At 42.4% G+C, this 21,071-nt stretch overlaps 1 protein-coding gene across 2 annotated transcripts in view; it reads left to right on the forward strand.

The window, feature by feature from the left end:
- The window catches only part of RASEF (RAS and EF-hand domain containing), an 80,842-nt gene that overhangs the window by 12,934 nt on the left and 46,837 nt on the right, over positions 1-21,071 (forward strand). Inside the window, exons 2-4 of one of the 2 annotated variants that reach the window (XM_066257020.1) lie at positions 14,383-14,529; positions 18,039-18,129; positions 19,167-19,262. In XM_066257020.1, coding sequence (XP_066113117.1) covers positions 14,383-14,529; positions 18,039-18,129; positions 19,167-19,262 — 334 coding nt within the window. The remainder of the gene's footprint in view (positions 1-14,382; positions 14,530-18,038; positions 18,130-19,166; positions 19,263-21,071) is intronic. The other variant, XM_066257021.1, reaches the window with a different exon arrangement.

Below are 21,071 nucleotides of genomic sequence, written 5' to 3' on the forward strand. Positions count from 1 at the left end.
CATCTCGGTACAAACATACCATCACAGCAGTCTCCAGACATGTATGACCAAGTGTGGGAGTGCTGTTCCCTAGCCAAGTTGACACATGAAAGGAACCATTGCCACCATTAAGGAACTTTTTCAGATAGTCTCAGTTTTTGAGATTCCCTGTGTTATGGGGATTGGTTCTGAAAAGATCAGAGAGCATTTTTTAATGCCTTCAGCTTATAAAATATGAACCGGAAAACTTTCAAATATTTATGTGAACCTGAAAAACCCCCCATACATCTGTTATATCCCTCCTGTACTCCTTCCTTCCAAATGCCTAATCACCTCAAAACAACATAGTACATTTCTGGGGCAATTTTAAAAAGTTATTAACATTTTTCTGTCTGCCAAGAGAAGGTTGGCCCTACATGTGTTTATGGCTCTGAACTGCTCCCCGGGAGAAGAGGCTGTTACTCACCCTTGTTTCCACCCTCCCATTCTCACCCTTCAGTCTCATTCTTCATCAGCCTAACTGTAACTCCAAGCTGAGCACCTCACAGAAGTCCTAGATTTCAGCAGCCTTAACCATCTGGCAAGCCAACCGGGTATTTACATTACTGCACTCTCCCGGGCAAACTGAGTGCTAGCTTGTTCACTTCCTTTCTTCCTTTCCCTCTTTCTCCTTCCATCCTCTCTAACCTCCCCTCCCCTCCCCTCGCCTCCCCTCCTCTCCCCTCCCCTCCCCTCTTATCTCTCTCTCCCTCCTGTAAATGCTATGGTAAATGCATTAAGCTAAGAAATCCAAAGGCTGAAGTTTTAATGGGAAACAGTAAGAAATTTTTTTTAGTAGGAACAAGTTCTTATTCTGCTGTCCCCAACTACTAGTTTTTGTCCCTCAGTTGGTTGTTGCTAACAGTGATGCAATTTGAGAGGCACAGGGAAGCCCCAATTCAGGTCCTAAAACTCAGCCATACAAAAGCTGCTATTTCCAGGCTCATATTCCCAGGACGAGGCATACTTCAGTTCCCAGGAGCTCAGCAGACACTGCTTTTAAATCTTTTTCTCAGGCTTTGCTACTCAAGGGCCTCAGACCAGCAGCATTGACCTGAGAGCACTTCTAGAGGTGGATAAATAAATTATAGTAGTTGTAGATCTGTCATTCCCATTGCTGTAGAGTGAAGTACCACAGTTTATCCATTTTGCCATTAATGACCATTTGGATAATTTCTGCTTTGTGGCTAAAGCATATAGTGCTGCAGCTAGCAACCTGTCACGTGTCTTTTCGTAAGTATATGGATACATAGAATGCATTACTTTTAATAACTGTAAAATCATTTAAGCTTTCCTTGCTAACTCAGGGTCGTCATTATGAAGCCAGGTCTCATCCTGGGCAGGGGTGTAGTGATAGTCCTAGGACTGGAGGAGGTGAGGATTCAGTGTGACTCTGGGTTCCTGTCCGTGTTTTCTGTTCTTGCATTTGGGTAGGTTGTCGGGTTACACTTTGCTGTTGGCAGGAGTTCCTTCCTTCTAGGTACCTTTGTTTGCCAAAGATTCAGAAAGTAAATGATCAGAGATATCAAAATTATGTTCTGAATCCTCGGGTTGAGTGCAGGTCATTCCTGTAGTGGGCAGGGGTGTCTCAGAGGCTGTTCTTCATTCTTTCTCAATCTCAGCCTTCCTTTGGATTCTTCATGGTGCCAAGACACCTGAGTTTAGATGGCTGGAGTGCCACTTCACCATCTTGAAATTATTTTTTTTTCAGTTTTATTCCTTTCTATTTATATTCATATTTTAACTTCATTCCCCATTTTGTTCATAGTGGAAGTTCCCCAAAGTAGACATTTTAGTTCTAAATTGTCTCCTTAAACATCATGCAGTTAAGAAGGATAAGCACCAAACAGGGATTTCTCTTATATACTTACATGTAAGAAGTAGGCATCGAGCCTAGAGTGGCAAAGGCTTATGGGCTTATGCTGAGATGAACCCATGGCAGTCTGGCAAGATATGGGCTTGCACCTGTGTCTTGGTCCCCCAGTTGGTCATTGAACTTATTTTTAATGCTCTTTGTTGAGTCAGGTAAATGCTACAAAAGCTGTACAGGAAGGAAAACAGATAATACTGCTTTGTGGGTTCTCTTATCCATTCAAGTGAATTACTGTAATAACTTTATTATAGCCTCTTCTTTAGTACTTGGATTTAATGCAAGTATTCAACATATACATATATTTCCATTATGTTTAGTAGCTTTTGGGCCAGTTGTACCGCCCGGAGGGGATGTTATCCATGCAAGTGAGAGAGGAGGGCAGCTGATGCGATGGGGGACCAAGGAAGAGGAAAGGTTTGGGATGAAAACAGATACTGAGTTCAGTGTAAATACACAGTTCACTGACATTGCTTTTCCCTTACGTGATGCACCAGTGAGTTAATAAGATGATGACTCAATTAAGAAAAGCCTAGGTTTTTCTTGGCTCTCCTTTGGCATTGAGGACAGATCCCATTAGTAGATAGTGTTTGCAATTCTGATGGTTATTTGCTCTTTTAATGGGCCAGGGCTCTGGGAGCTCAAAGTGAGCTGGTTTTCAGGACAACTGGTATAATGTGAAAAAGCCAGATTTTAATAGGATTTTTTGGCTACCTTCTTTTTTTTTTAATCACAACCCAAGAAAATCACCTTTGGTTCTTCAGAAAATCCAATGGAAAGATAAGTAAGTCCCCTCAGGTTGCTGGCAGCAGGAGGTGGACGGGAGACGAGCTCTGGCGTGGATCTGGGGAAGCTTCTGCCTGTGGAAAAGGCGCCCCGGGTGCCGTTGACGGGGACTCGGGGCCTCTCAAGGGGGCTCAACTGTTGAAAGGTGGAATTCAAGGTGTCAGAACATTTTATTTTAAAGGGGAAATGTATTCAAGAAAATTTATAAGAAAATCTGTACAACTGATATTGCTTTAGTTGATATTTTTGGCTCATCTCTTTGCATAAAATGGTGGTGGAAAAGCATTATTGATTTATCTTTGTGTCTGATAGATAGATAAAAATCAATGATTCTTAAAATTAAAAGTAGATTTTAAAAGTTCTTTCTATGGCATGTCTTTTTTTCCCACAGTTACTAAACAAATACTACCATGTATACAAATATGTAATATATATCCCCTGTGTAGAATGGCACAGAACCATGTATATTGTTGGCCTTTCACGTATATGGAATCCCGATCATGGATCAGAAATGGTACAGATATTTATTGAAGAAAACCTGCATGTAAATTGGCATATTCCAAATCATAGTTACAGAATTTGGGAATACATTTGCACAACATTGGAGCTCTCATCATTTAATCTGGTTAGTCCATTTGCCCTCCTGTAATCAGGCTTAGTTTTTAGTTGACTCTAAACTGCTAACAGCTTCGAAAGCGGAAGGTAGTTTTTCTAGCTCCCATTTTGACTAATTTGATGAAAGCTTTTCAATAGATTTTGAACAAAAGATAATGAAAACTTATAGGACTAGTTTACAAAAACCAGAATGATTAGCGAAGTAGTTCTTCAAAGGTTCAACTCTTCAAAAACCCGAATGAATATAGACCGGGGTCCCCAAACTGCGGGCCGCATGCGGTCCCTTAAGGCCATTTATCTGGCCTCTGCCGCACTTCCGGAAGGGGCAAAGTGCGGAGTCGCTCACAGTATAGTACTATTTCCCGTGATGCGGGACGCAGGCGTCCTGGCTCTGGAAGTGCGTCATATCTCTTGTTACGGCTAGCAGTGACAAATATGGAACCGGACATGGAACTGCTCATTAGCCAATAGCAGGCCCGTAGTTCCCATTGAAATACTGGTCAGTTTGTTGATTTAAATTTACTTGTTCTTTATTTTAAATGTTGTATTTGTTCCCATTTTGTTTTTTTACATTAAAATAAGATATGTGCAGTATGCATAGGGATTTGTTCATAGTTTTTTTTTTATAGTCTGGCCCTCCAATGGTCTGAGGGACAGTGAACTGGCCCCCTGTGTAAAAAGTTTGAGGACCCCTGATATAGAGTGTAAAGTGAGAAAGTAACCATCATAAAAATGTTTAGGTACTGAGACTATGTATAAATATATTTGAAATTTTGACAGTTACAGCTTCTGTTTCAATGAGTAGACTATCGGAGCCTGTTTGGATGCCATTATAAGCATTTATCACCAATTCTAGGTGCAATTCTACTTCACAGATTTTTTAATTTATTAAAAATTTTTATACGGCAGTGTGTTACTCTTATTTTTGTAAATTGACAATGACATTTGTAATAAGGTTGGATGTTTTACCTTCAACACAATGAATTACTAAAAGCTTCACTTTGATTCCATGCAGTGGAGGGGGAAAAAAATCAAACCATTATTGAAATTGATGCTACTGATTTTCTTTTTGAAGCATCTGATCAGATAGATACAACACTCCCTCAATGATCTCTATGAAGTTCTTTCTCTGATAATGGAGACAACATAAACAGCTATCACTCACTATTTGCACTTGTACAAAAAAAGATGAAATAAAAAATACACAGTATCAAATTAGAATAATCATTTGATCTAAGAGAAAAGCCTTCCGTCAGGTGGAGTGTAAATAAACCTGTCGCTGCATGCGTGAAATTGTAGGCTTTGAATGTCATTTTCTTAAAAGACATAGATGCTGAGGCTTCCTCTGGAAATTTGTGTTTTCTGGTTTTCCTGGGGCTAATGATATCCCCCTAGTCTAGTGGTCGGCAAACTCACTAGTCAACAGAGCCAAATATCAACAGTACAACAATTGAAATTTCTTTTGAGAGCCAAATTTCTTAAACTTAAACTATATAGGTAGGTACATTCCTTATCGAGGTAGCCCACATGTGGCATTTTGTGGATGAGCCACAGTCAAGGGGCCAAAGAGCCGCATGTGGTTCGCGAGCTGCAGTTTGCCAACCACTGCCCTGGTCCTCTGTGGTGAATGATAAATGTTGACGAACATTTTTTTTTTAGGAAACTTACTTTAGAATGTTTTTAGATTTACAGAAAAATTGTGAAGGTAGTGAGGAGAATGCCGCATAACTACCCACTCTCCCCCATTGTTAACCTCTTGCATTGGTATAGTAGTACATTTGTTACAATCAATGGACTGATATTGATACATTACCATTAACTAAAGTCCATACTTTGTTCAGATTTTCTCAGTTTTCCCCTAATGTCTTTTTCCGTCCCAGGACCCTGTCCAGGACCCCACATGACATTTAGTTGTCATGTATCATCTGGGCCGAGACAGTTAAACATTTCAAGCAAGTCACACGTTTATCATCCTGCTTCTTCAAGAAAGGAAATTATTTGGTGCTTAACTTTTTATTAAGCAGGTGCTTTTGTTTTTTGAGATCTAAAAGGGCTTACTTTATTGCAAAATACAGAAGCATTATCATCTGATAAAACAGGGGTAAGGAACCGTTTTGGCTGAGAGAGCCACGAACACCACATATTTTAAAATGTAATTCTGCAAGAGCCATACAACGACCCGTGTATGTTATGCATTATCCAATAAAAATTTGGTGTTGTCCCGGAGGACAGTTGTGATTGGCTCCAGCCACCCGCAACCATTAACATGAGCGGTAGGAAATGAATGGATTGTAATACATGAGAATGTTTTATATTATTAACGTTATTATTTTTTTTATGAAAGATTTGTCTGCGAGCCAGGTGCAGCCCTCAAAAGAGCCACATCTGGCTCGTGAGCCATAGGTTCCCTACCCTTGTGATAAAATAACATTATACACTTAACGATGCTACAAATGGTTAAATCACAGTAGGAAGAGCACTTCAGGTACTCTCTGTTGCTCTGTGGCAAGACTGCCAACTTCTGCTTTCTGTACCTATTTCATGTACACGGATCTAGAATTTCCTAATTCCCTATTGGTTGGGTCACACAGCCACCGAGCAGCATTGCAGATCTTGTAGGTGGCTCTCAGGTGGCCAGCAAACAGCTGCCTCCATCCGGCTCTCTCCTGCATGATCCAAGACCTGGAGGACTTACCTGTCTCCTGCTTCTCTTGTCCCAGCTTAATTTGATTTTATCAGTGACTCTTTTGTTTCTGCCCCTGAAAGACAAGGCTTAGTTACACTAGGTCAGGAAAGGGGAGATGGGTTTGTCACTGATTGTCTCCTGATCTGGGCACACATTCATGAGAAGCCTTTTCACTGTCCGGGTGTCTACACATGACCAGGTAAAAGCTGGAGGTGCAAAGTGCACATCCACCAACTCACCCTGGCTTGTTTTCATGAGACTGTTAACTTTAATTCAGCATTCATACACTGTTTAGTAAGTTACTGTTAATGTCACCTTTTGATTAAAAAAGAAAATTCTGGATGAATGATAAAATAGACATGATCCAGCACCATAAGCATAAGCTGTGATTGCTCCCAGCAAACCTGGGAAGGTGACAGATGTCATCTAAAAGGAAATTTTGCATAGAAACTGATATTGCACTTTGTATTTTCTCCCCAAGCCTGATCTTTCTTGCCAAAATAGAAGGAAGTTTTCAGTGAAAAGTAATTGTGATACACCTGCTTGCATTAACCTTCCTAGATCATGCCCACGTTTAGCTTGATTCAAAGTAAATTGGTAAAAGAGAAATATTGGGAGAGTGAATGTGCATTGAAAGTACTCTTAAGTAAAGGGGTTCATCTTCTCACATGTACACATGGACAGCATTGATAATGTGATATACATACATGAAGAAAATTTTTTTTTTTTGTATTTTTCTGAAGCTAGAAATGGGGAGAGACAGTCAGACAGACTCCCACATGCGCCCAACCGGGATCCACCCGGCACGCCCACCAGGGGGCAACGCTCTGCCCACCAGGGGGCGATACTCTGCCCCTCTGGGGCGTCGCTCTATTGCGACCAGAGCCACTCTAGCGCCTGGGGCAGAGGCCAAGGAGCCATCCCCAGCGCCCGGGCCATCTTTGCTCCAATGGAGCCTTGGCTGCAGGAGGGGAAGAGAGAGACAGAGAGGAAGGGGGTGGGTAGAGAAGCAGATGGGCGCTTCTCCTGTGTGCCCTGGCTGGGAATCAATGAGGAAAATTTGATAGGGAACTCAGGACAGGATGAAAACACAGTGTTTCCTGGGTATAGGAGGGTTAGGTCTGCATTACCCCACCCCACTCCTTTGAGGGAACAGCTCCAAACAGTCAGCAAAGCCCAGGACCCTGGTCTGGCTTGTCTTTCCCAGTCTGCAGGACGATGGGACCAAGTTCATGAGCCCATTGTGTGTTTTCTCCAGAAGGAAGAGCCAGGTACCCATTCTATGACTGAGTTAATGAGGAGTGAGACCTATTGTGAGGACAGACTGATATCATTACATGCAGCTGGTTCGAGGTGGTTAGTGGGAAGGACTTGAACTTCAGAAAGAGAACTGAAGGTGCCTGGGTCTTGCAGTCTAGTTAGATTCAACTGTTGGAATTTATTTTCCGGTTAGTTGGATTTTATTCTGGAAGTATGTGTACTATGTAATAAAAGTACATTTTGAAATCCATAGATTTTACTTCTATGAAGGGAAATATAAACCTTTCCACTTACGTCATTCAGTGTGGTTTGTTCCAGGCATTGAGCAAGATCAGCTGGTATGCTGGTATCACCTTAGTAGGAATATACTCATCCCCCGCCTCCAAAGAAATAAGCTATTAGAGTTTTAAAAGGCTCTTTTTTTAAGATCAGTTTTAGGTTCACAGCAAACGAAAAGGAAGGTACAGAAATTTCCCACATGCCCCCTGTCCCTGTACATGCACAGCCTTCCTCACTGTCAGCAGCCCTCACCAGAGTGATGCATTTGTTACAATTGATGGACTGATATTTATACATCGTAATCACCCATACTCCTTATTTTTCATTAGGGTTCATTCTTGGTACCATAACATTCCATGGGTTTGTACAATACATAATGACATATACTCACCATTATAGTATCTTACAGAGTATTTTCATTGCCCTAAAAATCCTTCGTGCTCTGCCTATTCATTCCTACCTTTCACCCCACCAACTATGTACTGATATTTTTCCTCTCTCCAAATTTTGCCTTTTTCAGAATGTCATATAGGAATCATACATACAATATGTCACCTTTTCAGACTGGCTTCTTTTAAGATTCTTCCATGTCTTTTCATGGCTTGATAGTTCATTTCTTTTTAGTGCTGAATAATATTCCCTTGTCTGGATGTATAATTTATCCATTCACCTACTAAAGGACGTTATTGGTTGCTTTCGAGTTTTGACAATTATGAATGAAGCTGCTATAAACATCCATGTGCAGGTTTTTGTGCAGACATAAGTTTTCATCTCCTGCAGGTAAATGCCCAGTAGAGCAGTTGCTAAATGGAATTGTAAGAGTATGTTTACTTTTCTAAGAAATCACCAAACTTCTTTCCAAAGTGGCTGTACCATTTTGCGTTCCCACCAGCAATGAATGAGAGTTCCTGCTGCTCCTCCTCCTCACCAGGCTTGGTGTTGTCAGTGTTTCAGATTTGGGTGATTGTAATAGGTGTGCAGTGATAGCTCATTGTTTTAATTTGCATTTCTCTGATGACATGATACAGCATCTTTTTATGTGCTTGTTTGCCATGTTTGTCTCTTAGGTGAACTTAAGGACTTTGACCCATTTTTGATATGGGTTGTTTGTTTTCTTGTTGAGTTTTAAGAGTTCTTTGTATAATTTGGGTAACAGTCCTTTTTCAGATGTGTTTTTGGAAATACTTTCTCTCCATCTGTGGCTTGTCTTCTCATTCTCTTGAAACTATCTTTCACAGAGAAGTTGTTAATTTTAATGAATTCACTAAACAGTTATATTTTTCATAGGTTATACCTTTGGTGTTATATCTAAAAAGTCATTGCCATACTAAAGGTCATCTAAGTTTTTTATATTACCTTCTAGGAGTTTTATAGTTTATCGCTTTAGGTCTATGATTAATTTTTGAAAAGGTGTAAGGTCTGTAAGGTCTGTGTCTATATTCATACTATTGCGTGTAGATATCCCGTTTTCCTGCACCATTTATTGAAAAGACTATCTTGGTTTGTTGTATTGCCTCCGGTCCTGTGTTAAAGATCAGCTGACTATATTGATGTGGGTCTATTTCTGGGCTCTCTATTCTGTTCCATTGATCTATCTATACTATCAGATTTTAATTATCTATAATTTTACACCTCTATAACAAAGAAATGTAGAAGTTAGGGAAAACTCCTGAAGTCCCACATTTCTAGATTAAATGACAGTAAATTTAAGATTTAATCTTTTTCTCTGAAAACTTTTTTCAAAATCCTTGCTTAATTCTTTACTATTGCCCAAATTTTGTGAAGATGGGAACAGCTATGAAATGCACTTGATCCTGTCATCTCTTTCTTTAAACCTCCTAATGGCTTTCTGCCCTCTCAAAATAACCGCTCCTCCTTTTCTTCACTGCTTTCATGCTCCTGCAGTCATTGACTCCTGCTGACTTCTCCTTCCCCACCCACAGCTGTGACCCCTCCCCACTCTGAGCTCTCTGGCCTCGTCAGCTTCTTTGAGTTACAAAATTGCTGGATCCTTCCTTGCCCCCCAAACCCCTCACCTATGGTTATTGGGGCCTGGGAAGGCCTCCTTTCTGCTTTCTGCCTAGATGTCACCTACTCATCTATGATCTCCGGCCCCATGCTGTCACAGCATCTTGTACATAATCTTCATGGTGAGCCTTAGGAGGGAAGTAACTCAGCCTGTTTCTTAGCATTTTACATCCAGGATCTAACAAATATGGTGCCCCTTGGATGGCATGGATGTTTAGTTTCTCATGCTCAGATGTTACGGTCATTGTGTCATTCTTCTTGTGGTAGACCCTAGTATAGAATGATATAGGCCTTGACCCTTAATTCTCTTTCTTTTATTCACAGAAAATTGGTTTGGTCTTTAACTCTAGATACTTACGGTTTGAATAAATAGTTTGCCCCCTATTTTAATGCTTAAAGAAGCAAGACTGACTCTAAGGGATCATTTTCCTAGCTCCGTTACTGGGTCACTGCATTCCTAAGTATGGAGTAATGTTGTCTGCACATGACTATTACCCAGAGGTGTCCTGAGACCAGAGGTGTCCAGACATTCTAAGTACCGGCCTTCTACATGACAAATACATAATCACACACATACCCGATCATGTAAGTAAAATGTTAATTTTATGTGTGTGATTTTTCAAAATTTTTGTACAGCTTAAGTGTACCTGTTTGTCTTACAAGTTCAAATAATATCCCCTTTAGGGGATAGGACTGTTTGCAGTTTTAAATGCTTATTTCCCAGGGATCATTTAAAATTCTTAATTTTTGAAATTTTTCTCAGTAATTAGCCTTTATGACAATCTTTCACACAAATCCGCTTGTAGTTTATCAAGCAAGGAGATGAATAGACTCAGATTTTAAACATCTAAAATTGATTGTTAATTCAGGGTGCATTTTTCTCTGAATGTCTTTCAATTGATCCTTTGTCTTTAGACATAAATGGGACTTTTTAGTGTCAGTGGCTCTCTCTGCATAGAAGTAGAGACTGTTTTGTTTTCTGGGCCGACTAGCACATGTGACTTCACTTTAACCTTTTCCTGGTATTTGTCAGCTACTTGGTATTTGTGAATCCCAGTGTATTAGATGAGGCCATAGACTTCAAAGTGCTTCGATCCCTGTCAGTGGTGGGCACTGTTTTGGGAACTCAAGAGGGTTGCGCTGGGACAGGCCTGGGAAACAGGGCTGTGTGTGCAGCACTGTGCAGTCCCTGCTTGTTTAACCCTCGGCCCGGGGAGGCTGGTGACTACGCTCCGGGAGTGGGACACATCATCTTGGCACCTAGTGTGCTGAGCTGAGGAACCTGCAAGTGCTCAGCTGCCTGTACCGGGCACAGCACTCAGCTCTCTCAGTAGGGACCGGGTATCATCTCTGGCTATGGTCAAGTATTGCTTCGTTTCTGTTTTGTTTTTTCTTTTCCATCAGGTGTGAAAATTGCCCTGTGCCTTCTGTAGTAGTCTGTCAGCATAATCCGATGTTTTTCTAGTTTCACAGATACAGACGAAATGAAGCTCACAGGCTGATGAGGGGTGGGGGTGGGTCTCATTGTCTGCAGTAGTGTTTTCCCTGATTAGCTTTAGGTAAACCAAGTTGTGTAAAATTAGCTCATTTTAATCTTAGTTGTGCCTTTATGCTTTAAAGGAGTCCTTTTGCTGTGTGGACAGTTTTTGTAGCAATAATGTATGTATCCTCCTCCAGATGGGCTGAGTTGGAATTCCTGGCTCTGCCACAGGATGATACTCACCTCTGTCTGCCTCAGTTTCCTCCATGGTAAATATGTAGAGTACTAGTGATAATTTCTTTATGGGGTTGTCATGAGGATTAAGTAAACCGTACATGTAAACACTGAAGTCCCCGCGGACTGCATGTGTAAGGTGCTAGAGGGCTGTCTGCGTCAGCACAGGCGTGCTTCAGAACAGCCTTTTGTTCCTTGCACAAGAGAGGGTGGTGGTGGGAAAGACTTACCCTGGCCAGAGAAGTTTTATTACTTAGCTCACATAAAGCTATCAAGGAAGTAATTTAATCTGGAAGAGCATGATAAAAAAACGAAGTAGGACACTATAATGCCAACTTTCTAAGCTCAAGGTGACCGTAACAAACTTCGTGGCTTTCTGAAGTGCAGACTTATGTTTTTCTTATGTGTCAGACAGCCCAGTGTGGCCAGGCAGTCCTCGTGAGCTGTTCCCCTCAGAGTGGGGATTCAAGCATGTGCTGTCCCGTGGCTTTCTTTAGTGGAAGTGTTCACTTCAGCTATGAGGATGAGGGAGAGAACAAGAGGGAGGCAGAGAAGGGGAGGGGAGAGAGGGAGAAAGAGAAGGATAAAGGGTGAGGAGAGACAGGGGGGCGGGGGCAGAGAAAGAGATAGACACATAGAAAATGAATGAATGAATTAGATTCCACATGAGCTGAGGGTCTTACAGAGGATTGTAAGGGCCAGGCACGGGAGTGGCCGCACACCGTTTCTCCTCCCCTTCCCCTGGCCAGAACTAGTGCCATGCCTCCAGCTTGCCTGCAGGGGTCCTGGGAAGTCAGTGCTCCCCATGTGCCCTGCAATAAGAAGCAGGATGGAGGAGTATTCAGGTCATCTCTAGCGCAACAGTTACCCATGTTATATGTGAGTGGCAGATAGTTTCTGTTATTAATCTATTTGTACAATTCACTGTAAATTATTTCTGAAATTCTGTATAATGCCAGGACCAGCAAAGGACCCAAGGGAATTTGCAGTAATTATGTTCCTTTCTTACTTTGGAAATTTGCAGGAAGTCAGGAAATCTATAACAGCTACCTATGAATATTTTATTGCTGTCAATTGTCCAGTAAAGAAGGACTTTCAGTCACAGTACCGTAATGGTCATCCCTGACAGGCTGGTTCCTATTCATAAGAATGTCGTTATGCTGTGTATCCTGCTAGTGGTCAGAAAATGGACGAAAGGCAAAGAAGTATGTGAGACAATTTAAGAGTAGAGATTTTTTTTTTTTGTATTTTTCTGAAGTGAGGAGCAGGGAGGCAGAGAGACAGACTTCCGCATGCACCTGACTGGAATCCACCCGGCAAAACCACCAGGGGGCGATGCTCTGCCCTTCTGGCGCATTGCTTCGCTGCGACCAGAGCCACTCCAGCGCCTGGGGCAGTGGCCAAGGAGCCATCCCCAGCAACCGGGCCATCTTTTGCTCCAATGGAGCCTCGGCTGTGGGAGGGGAAGAGAGAGACAGAGAGGAAGGAGAGGGGGAGGGATGGAGAAGCAGATGGGTGCTTCTCCTGTGTGCCCTGGCTGGGAATCAAACCAGGGACTTTTGCACGCCAGGCCAACGCTCTACCACTGAGCCAACCGGCCAAGGCCTGTACATGAAGTAATTTTTAACTGACCATAAAATGATAGGTATATGTTCTCTTACGATCATAAAATTTGAAATACTTCCTTGTTGGATTGGTAGAACATGGAATTAAACAATTGTTTTAGTGTTACCTAAGTTTTTCTCTATAAATCTATTATCTTTCTGTTAAAGAAAACCCATCAAGAACAACAACAAAAATTCTTCCCTATCAGTGCCCTTGTATGCATTTCCACTGCCCCATAAGACTCCATCTTTTGACATTAAACTATCACATTGTACACCTTAAAATCGCATTGCATAACTGAAAACTGTTTGTTTTTTATTTGTTCATCATACCTCAATAAAGCTGCAAAAACAATAAAGTTGCTGTTCTATTGTAAAAAAAAAAAGATGAAGAATGTAGCAACATCTTTGATGATGTCCCTCCATAATAGGTCATTCTACAGTGTGTCCATAAAGTCATGGTGCACTTTTGACCGGTCACAGAAAAGCAACAAAAGACAATAGAAATGTGAAATCTGCACCAAATAAAAGGAAAACTCTCCCAGTTTCATCCCTATTTAGAGCAGTTTGATGTGGGCTCATGGACAGATTTTTTAGGGCTCCTTAGGTAGCTATCCCGTGTAGCCTCTACAGACTTGTCACTGACTGATGTCCTACCAGAACGGGGTTTCTCCACCAAACTGCCGGTTTCTTTCAACTGCTTATCCCACTGAGTAATACTATTCCTATGTGGTGGCGCTTCGTTATAAATGCGCCGACATTCATATTGCACTTTGGTCATGGATTCGAATTTAGCGAGCCACAGGATACACTGAACTTTCCTCTGTACCATTCACATCTTGACTGGCATGGCCGTGGGCTGCTTCGCTGTATACATGGTGTTACGTCATCATCTGCGCATGTGCACATGCTGCCACATCATCCTACAGAAACTGGGAGGGTTTTCCTTTTACTTGGTGCAGATTTCACATTTCTATCATCTTTTCTTGCTTTCCTGTGACTGGTCAAAAGTGCACCATGACTTTACGTACACACTGTATTATTGCTGTTGTTTTCTTCCTTAGTTCTTTTTTTTTGTATTTCTCTGAAGTTGGAAACGGAGAGACAGTCAGACAGACTCCTGCATGCGCCTGACCGGGATCCACCTGGCACGCCCACCAGGGGGCGATGCTCTGCCCTACTCTGCTGCAACCAGAGCCATTCTAGCTCCTGAGGCAGAGGCCACAGAGCCATCCTCAGCACCCGGGCAAACTTTGCTCCAGTGGAGCCTTGTCTGCAGGAGAGGAAGAGAGAGACAGAGAGGAAGGAGAGGGGGAGGGGTGGAGAAGCAGATGGGCGCTTCTCCTGTGTGCCCTGGCTGGGAATTGAACCCGGGACTCCTGCACGCCAGGCCGACACTCTACCACTGAGCCAACCAGCTAGGGCTCTTCCTTAGTTCTTTATTTATGTGTCTCTTTCGTAAAAATATTCTGAAAGTTTGCCTCTTTATTTTTCACATGGTTTAATTTGATTTGTTTTGAAGGAAAGAACAAGTTAGTACCTTGTATCAAAACATCAACCTTGTGGAGCCAAGACTGATCCAGCCGTATGAGCACATTATAAAGAACTTCATCCGTGAGATCAGACTTCAAAGCACAGAAATGGAAAACTTGGCCATTGCAGTGAAGAGGTATTGCATTCCTTCCTTTCTAAGTGGCACTTGGGGTCCTCGAACTGGCTCTCCGACCTGGAGGTCACATGGACAGAAATGCATTGTCACATCCTGATGTGGGAGGGCCTTCTGGTCCTTGGGAACCTGAAGCTGTCTCAGCTAAGCCAGCATGGGGGAAGTTGAGTCAGGCAGTACTTCAAAGGGTCAGTCAGCAGTCCATCAGCAAGTCAGTCGTATCTCTTCAAGGCCACGATTCTGTACAGAACACTTCAAAGAGATTTGTTATCTGCTATTCAGCCACTTGAAACATATGGGACACTTTCCATCCCAAGAGGCAGGCAGGGCTCCGCTGGGAGCCTGGCCTCATCAGTGACTGGCGTGCAACTTCAGACAAGTTACTTAATTTCCGCGACTCTCAGTTCTGCCTGTGCCAATCGAGGCCATAAATATTCACCTCTGCAGGGGGTTGAGACTTAATAGATGCCACTGTGGGTGATGCCTCTCCCTCTAGGCCTGTCCTGGGGCTGGGACCGAAAGCCTGAGAGCTGCTAAGCCCTTCCGGTCACACGGCCAATTTGGAAGGCAGAGCTGGCTCACACAGGCTGTCTTACTGGTTTTCACAGCAGCCAGTGCAAAAGAAGAATTACGTGTGTTATGGTGCATATAGCAGCCTCTTTGCTTACTGAAGGAGCACACTCCTCGGGCAGATGTTTTGTTTGATACAGTTCCTGGTTTGTCCCACGGAGGCTTTTGGCTAACATGTATTCACCCGGCAGCTCCAAGCGTGCTACCCACCCTGCTCGAGGCCTCAGCCCAGAGCCTGCAAACGGCCCTTTGGTAGGATGCCTTCGTCTCAGTGCGGGCAGGCAGGGCTGCTCCTCTGTCTCTGTTCTGTCCTTCAACCTGACAGTGAGACTATCGAGCTGACTCTTTGAAGTAACTGAAGTCGATGGTGTAATTTTGAGGTGTACACTTGAAACCTATACGGTTTGGCAAACCATGTCATCCCAATAAATTAAAAAATAAATTTAAAAAAGGTGGAAGAGAAAATGTTTTACAATGTTGATGTTAAGTAGGACTATTTTTATAGTCTGAGAGTTATGCGAGAGCTGAAGTATTCATGGGGTGGGGGGTTGCTCATGAGCACGTTCCCTCCTGGTCTGGGTCTTCTCCCTGCACTGTGCCTGCTGGGCTCTCAAGAGGGTGCCCTTCACAGCTCTGGATTCCGGAGCGCACTGTGAAGTGTTGATCAGAGCCCCAGACAGGCCTCCTTTGAGAGGGCAGTAGCGGACACACACAGTGTGTTTTCACAGTGTCTGGTGAATAGCTTCAAATAGATAAACTCTTTTGTATACACACAGGCACACATAGACCCACACAGAGATACATGGAGCACACATACATTCACAAACACACATGCACAAAAGCAACACACGTGTGTGCTCCCTCTAAAGATAGGACCATGTAAACCCATTAGGGAGAAAAAGAATGACATTCTTAGGCTCTCATTACCAGACAGGCTGCTCTCCAGCCGAGCTGTATGTCACATTATGCTGAACCGTGTGGGTGCTTTCCTTGTCCCCACTTCAGTGCTCTCGGGTGGGGTCCAAAGTCAGGCTGTGTCCTGAGTGCAGACCTCCTAAAGACCCCTCTCTCAATTATCAGAGACCTCACTGAAGCATCGATATATGACCACTGTGAACATTTCCTTACCTGCCTAGCCTCACCTCTATTTTTAGGTTGGGAAGGTCTCAGGCTTTCTGCTCTGCACTTGCACCTGAATAATGGGTTCCCAGTGTCCTGGTGGGGGCCCTGGGCTAGGGTGAAGAGGACATTCCCCCATGCTCTGGACATTTTACTAGGGATGAGGCATTGCTGGGGCAAACACTCTGGTCACAGACTGAACAACCAGAACCTATAAAAGTGGCTCAGAAGTGAGAAAAGTGGGGGAACACATTCAGTGGCAGTCCCAGGTGCCCGAATGTTTGGACTACATGCGTGTAAGACTGGCTGGAAACACTGGTCATAACAAGAGAAATGATTATGTGGCATTCCTCTATACAGTTTTACAGTTCACAAAAACAACAAACAAAACCCCATATCGAAGTTGCTATGGTGGTACATAATTCCTAAGGTTCAAATAGCAAGTATTTATAAGCAAACTAGAAATAGCTGACTTTTCCATATGGAGTTAACATAACCTTGGGCAGGCTAGGGGGCAGTAAACAGGAGCATAAAATAGTAGTATGTCACTCAAAATTTTACTTTGGGTTCCTCCCCTCACCCCTCAATGCTCGTTTGGAACTTTATGTAGAAATTAAATTATGCACCAGTAAATTGTGTTGCAGGGGAGTAAGTTGCAAGCAGGGAGGATGGCGTAGCAGAAGCCACCAAACTGGAAGACGGGAGTTCTAATTAGGTCTTCCTGCTCCTTCCTCTTTGTTAGCGGCGTGTCATTGACCCAAGTGTCTGACTCTCTAACTCTCACGGTGGCTGCTTTCAGTCACGTACAATCCAGTTGAACAGGCGAGTCATACGGGTATGAAAATGTAGGTAATTGGACATAGAGCTCAGAGAGAACTAAAACATCTATTTTAGGGCTTAATCTGAAGCCTCAACCATTCTAAAGTGACAGATGTCTTCGTACGAGGCTATTGTTAAATAAAATGGGAACTCTTCTTAACAAAATGTTCTCATTTCTGACTTTATAGCAAATCAATATGGTTTGCCTCCATAAAATATGACTTATTGATTATATTAGTAAAAAAAAACTAATATTTTTAAAGGGTAACTATATCTACATTTATAAATTTCAGGGACTGATTAGTAATAATTGATGAGTTCTTTCCTTTTATTCCCTTTTAACTGTAGCATTTTAACATTGGGTGGTTTCATATAATGAAATATCAAAATTGTATCTAACCATCTCTTTGCCATGAAGTCTGTCTTTCTTTTTCTCCCTCCCTCCTTGCCTCCCTCCCTCCCTCCCTCCCTCCCTCCTTCCCTCTTTCTCTCCCTCCCTCCCTCCCCCCCTCCTCTCCCTTCCTCCCTCCCTCCCTCCCCCCTCCTTCCCTCCCTCCCTCCCTCCCTCCCTTCCTTCCTTCCTTCCTTCCTTCCTTCCTTCCTTCCTTCCTTCCTTCCTTCCTTCCTTTCTTCCTTCCTTCCCTCTTTCTCTATTTTATTTATTTATTTCTAGGGTTATAACCCAGTCATGACACAGAAAAGGACTTTTAAAATTTGATAGCCTCCCAGTAATTTGTTACCTTTATCAGTTTTTGACACAATCTACTTTAATGCCATTTTATTCAATCTATTCCATTTATTTAATATATATTTTACTGTCCTTTTACACCTAAATGGTTAAATTGCTAATCTTATTTTATTATGTGAAAGGTACAGCAATTATTATTTTAAATATTGTGTTTCCCCTCATTTGTAAAATAAAGGGCTTGAAATAGATTAGTCGAAGCTTCCATGTTCCAAGTTCAAGAGTATAATGAAAAGGAGTGCATCCTCTTGAATTTCAGAGCCCAGGACAAGGCAGCCATGCAGCTGAGTGAGTTGGAAGAGGAAATGGATCAGAGGATTCAGGCTGCAGAACACAAGACGCGGAAAGACGTGAGTGTGTGGGATTGGTTCGTCAGTGAGTCCCATGACACGCCTTGTTGGACTGGGCACTGGGCATCCTCTGGCTGGAGCAAGTTCAGGCTCCCACAGGGGCTCTCGACAAGGACACTTTTAGTGGTGGTGGTTTTGGGTGGTAGGTAGGGTAAAGGGAGAGACAGAGAATAAATAATGAAATAAACAAAGCAGATAATTTTCCATAGGGACAAGTGCAGTAAAGAATCAGCGTGTGTGTAGACGCACCTGGCACAGGGGGATGTTCAGGCTGAGAGGTCTGGTGGAGAGGAGGTGACATGAGAGCTGAGGGCTGAGGAGAAGACAGAGCCAGCCTCCTGCAGAGGAGGTGCTCCAGTGTCACACAGCGCCGTCTCACTGCCCATGCTTACTGCCAGCCTTGTCGCTAGATGACAGCGACATTCACATTCCCTCTGCTAACCTCCATGTTCCATAATGGAATATGAATTATATGTAAAGGTACATTTGGGATATACTTAATTCATCATTACAGGAATTCTTATAGTTGAAAGTTTTGGATGCTCCAGTGATTTCCAAGGCAGAAATAATTATCTTTTTCCTTATAAAATATATTTGGATCATTAGTATTTACTGGAAACAGAAAATAAAACTCTTTTTTTCCGAGTAACTAGTGTTGGCTTTCATTTTCTTGAAAAGTACTTTTTTTCTTTTCTTTTTTTATTCACTTGTCCTGTTAACTCTGAAAGACAGCACAATTAAGTGAGAAGGGCCTGAGTGTTGGCATCCGTAGACCGGGGTTTGTGTCCTGACTCTGTCCTGTCTGGGTTATGGATGATGCGGGAACAATAACCTGACCGTGGAGCCTTTGTTGTTTCATCCTTGGAGTGGTTGCAATTCCAGAGGTGGCCGTGTATCTAGAGTCTCGTGGTCACTTCTGCCCTCCCCCCCCCTATGTAGGAGACTTCGGATCAGCCTTATTTCAACAAGAACATTTCTCATCTCTGGGGTTTTGAAGAACTTATTTAAATAAACACAACCTTTTTATTTTCTTTTAGGAAAAACGCAAAGCTGAGGAAGCCCTCAGTGACCTCAGACGTCAGTATGAAACAGAAGTAGGAGATTTACAGGTGACGATAAAGAAACTGAAAAAGGTTGGTATGTGGCGCTAGATTTTAGTAATGGCTTCAGGATATCAGTGTGTCAGAGTTACTAGTGGCTAAAAACATTTGGAATCACATTGGAGCAGCAGGTGTAGTGAGACCTCAGTGTCGAGTTAGACTCTGTGGAAAGACATTTTTAAGGGCCTCCATTTTCTTTTAAGTTTCCAATGGCATCCTGCCTTTTGCCTAGATCTAATGAATATTTCTGATCCTTGCACATTTGTCCATCAACCCTCGCTTTTCTTTCCTTAGTCTTCACCACCAAGGGCCCTCATTTCTCACGTGTCCAGTGGATTGTGCTTGTGGCAGTGGAGGTACTGTCTCCTGGTCACAGAGCCTAGTATGTCTGTCCCCAGCTCACTGCAAGGGACCTCGTAGATATTGAGTGAATCTTTATTAAATGAAATGAATATTCCCCGTTATGTTGAAAGTTCCAGATCTTGGGGACCCCAGATCAGCAAGAGGTGGGAGAGAATGTGTTGAAGTGTGAGCAAAGGTGTGAATGGGTTTTAGCCTTTGCTCTGTTTGGTTCCAAATGAGTAGGGTATGGTTCACTCAGTGGAGTTTTGCTAGATTTTTATCAACTGGCTCCAGCTCTGGTGGGGAGGAAGAGATTTGGAGCATTTGCCAGTTTCCATGGTATAAACACTCCATTACTGATTTCAAGCTACTAAATTGATATCACTGAATGCACAGCTTGGGAAGAGGTGCTTAAAACAGGCCCTCACCTGGTTAGACAGGTTGACTCCAGCACGGTGTTGGATGCATTTCTGCTATGGGATGGTCTCCATAACTAACAGGAACATCATGGCTAGCACTAAAATTAACGCTTACAAAACAATCACCTCTGAAAGTGGCATTGTGAATTTGGGGCCATCCCTTTGCTTCTGTTGTTGATGTGATAACCTTTAATACTCCTTACAGTGTTAATATGCAGTGAGCTTAAGTGATGATTAACTGTATTTTGTGGGCTATCACGATTTAAACCTCTGGAATTATTAAGAATTCTCATAGTATTCTTGGAAAATTATTATCAATGTTAACCTTTTTTTCTAATTTCCAAAGGTCATTAGACTGTACATATGATGGTTATATTGCAGAATTTGGATACATTAATTCATTATTTATGTTAGAGTCACAGATTTTCCTCGTCATCATCCTCACTTATTTCCATGTCTCCCGAAATCTTCAGACTAAGAGAATGTGTGCAAGAAGAGACAGATTTTTACCCTAATACAGCATACGATGAAGACCAAATAGGCCCTGAGAGTCAGGAGTGATGACACCTGAGTTCTTGTAGAGTCTCAATTTCTGCCTTGTAATGTCTGAAACAGTTGACTTCATCTTTCTGATTAGCTTCTCATCTGTAAAATGTGATTAATAATGTGGTGTCCTACCTAACTATAATAACTGATATTTTATTCACTTTATAGTTTATAAAGTACTTTTTTATAATTTTTACAAATCTAAATCTCAAACATTTTTTTAGTAGTAGGTATAAATATCCTAACTTTTTACAGATGAGGACTCTGAGTTCTAGAGAGGTTATGTAACTTATTCAAAGGCACACAGCTACCAAGTAATGGAGTCATCTATACTAAACAGTTGGTGCTTTCTCACTTGTACCAGACTTCCTGCTTGCTTCGTAGGGTTGTTCTGTAAAACAATGATTCATGCGAGAGCACAGCAAAGTCTGAGAAGATCTGCAGAAGAGTTTACAAAGTTGTTATAATGGCTGTTACCGTATGTCATTGATCCTGAGAAATTAGTGATGCCACAGTTCCTCTTCCCTGAACTTGG

Source organism: Saccopteryx bilineata, chromosome 2 (genome assembly GCF_036850765.1).
Source record: "Saccopteryx bilineata isolate mSacBil1 chromosome 2, mSacBil1_pri_phased_curated, whole genome shotgun sequence".
NCBI lineage: Eukaryota > Metazoa > Chordata > Mammalia > Chiroptera > Emballonuridae > Saccopteryx > Saccopteryx bilineata.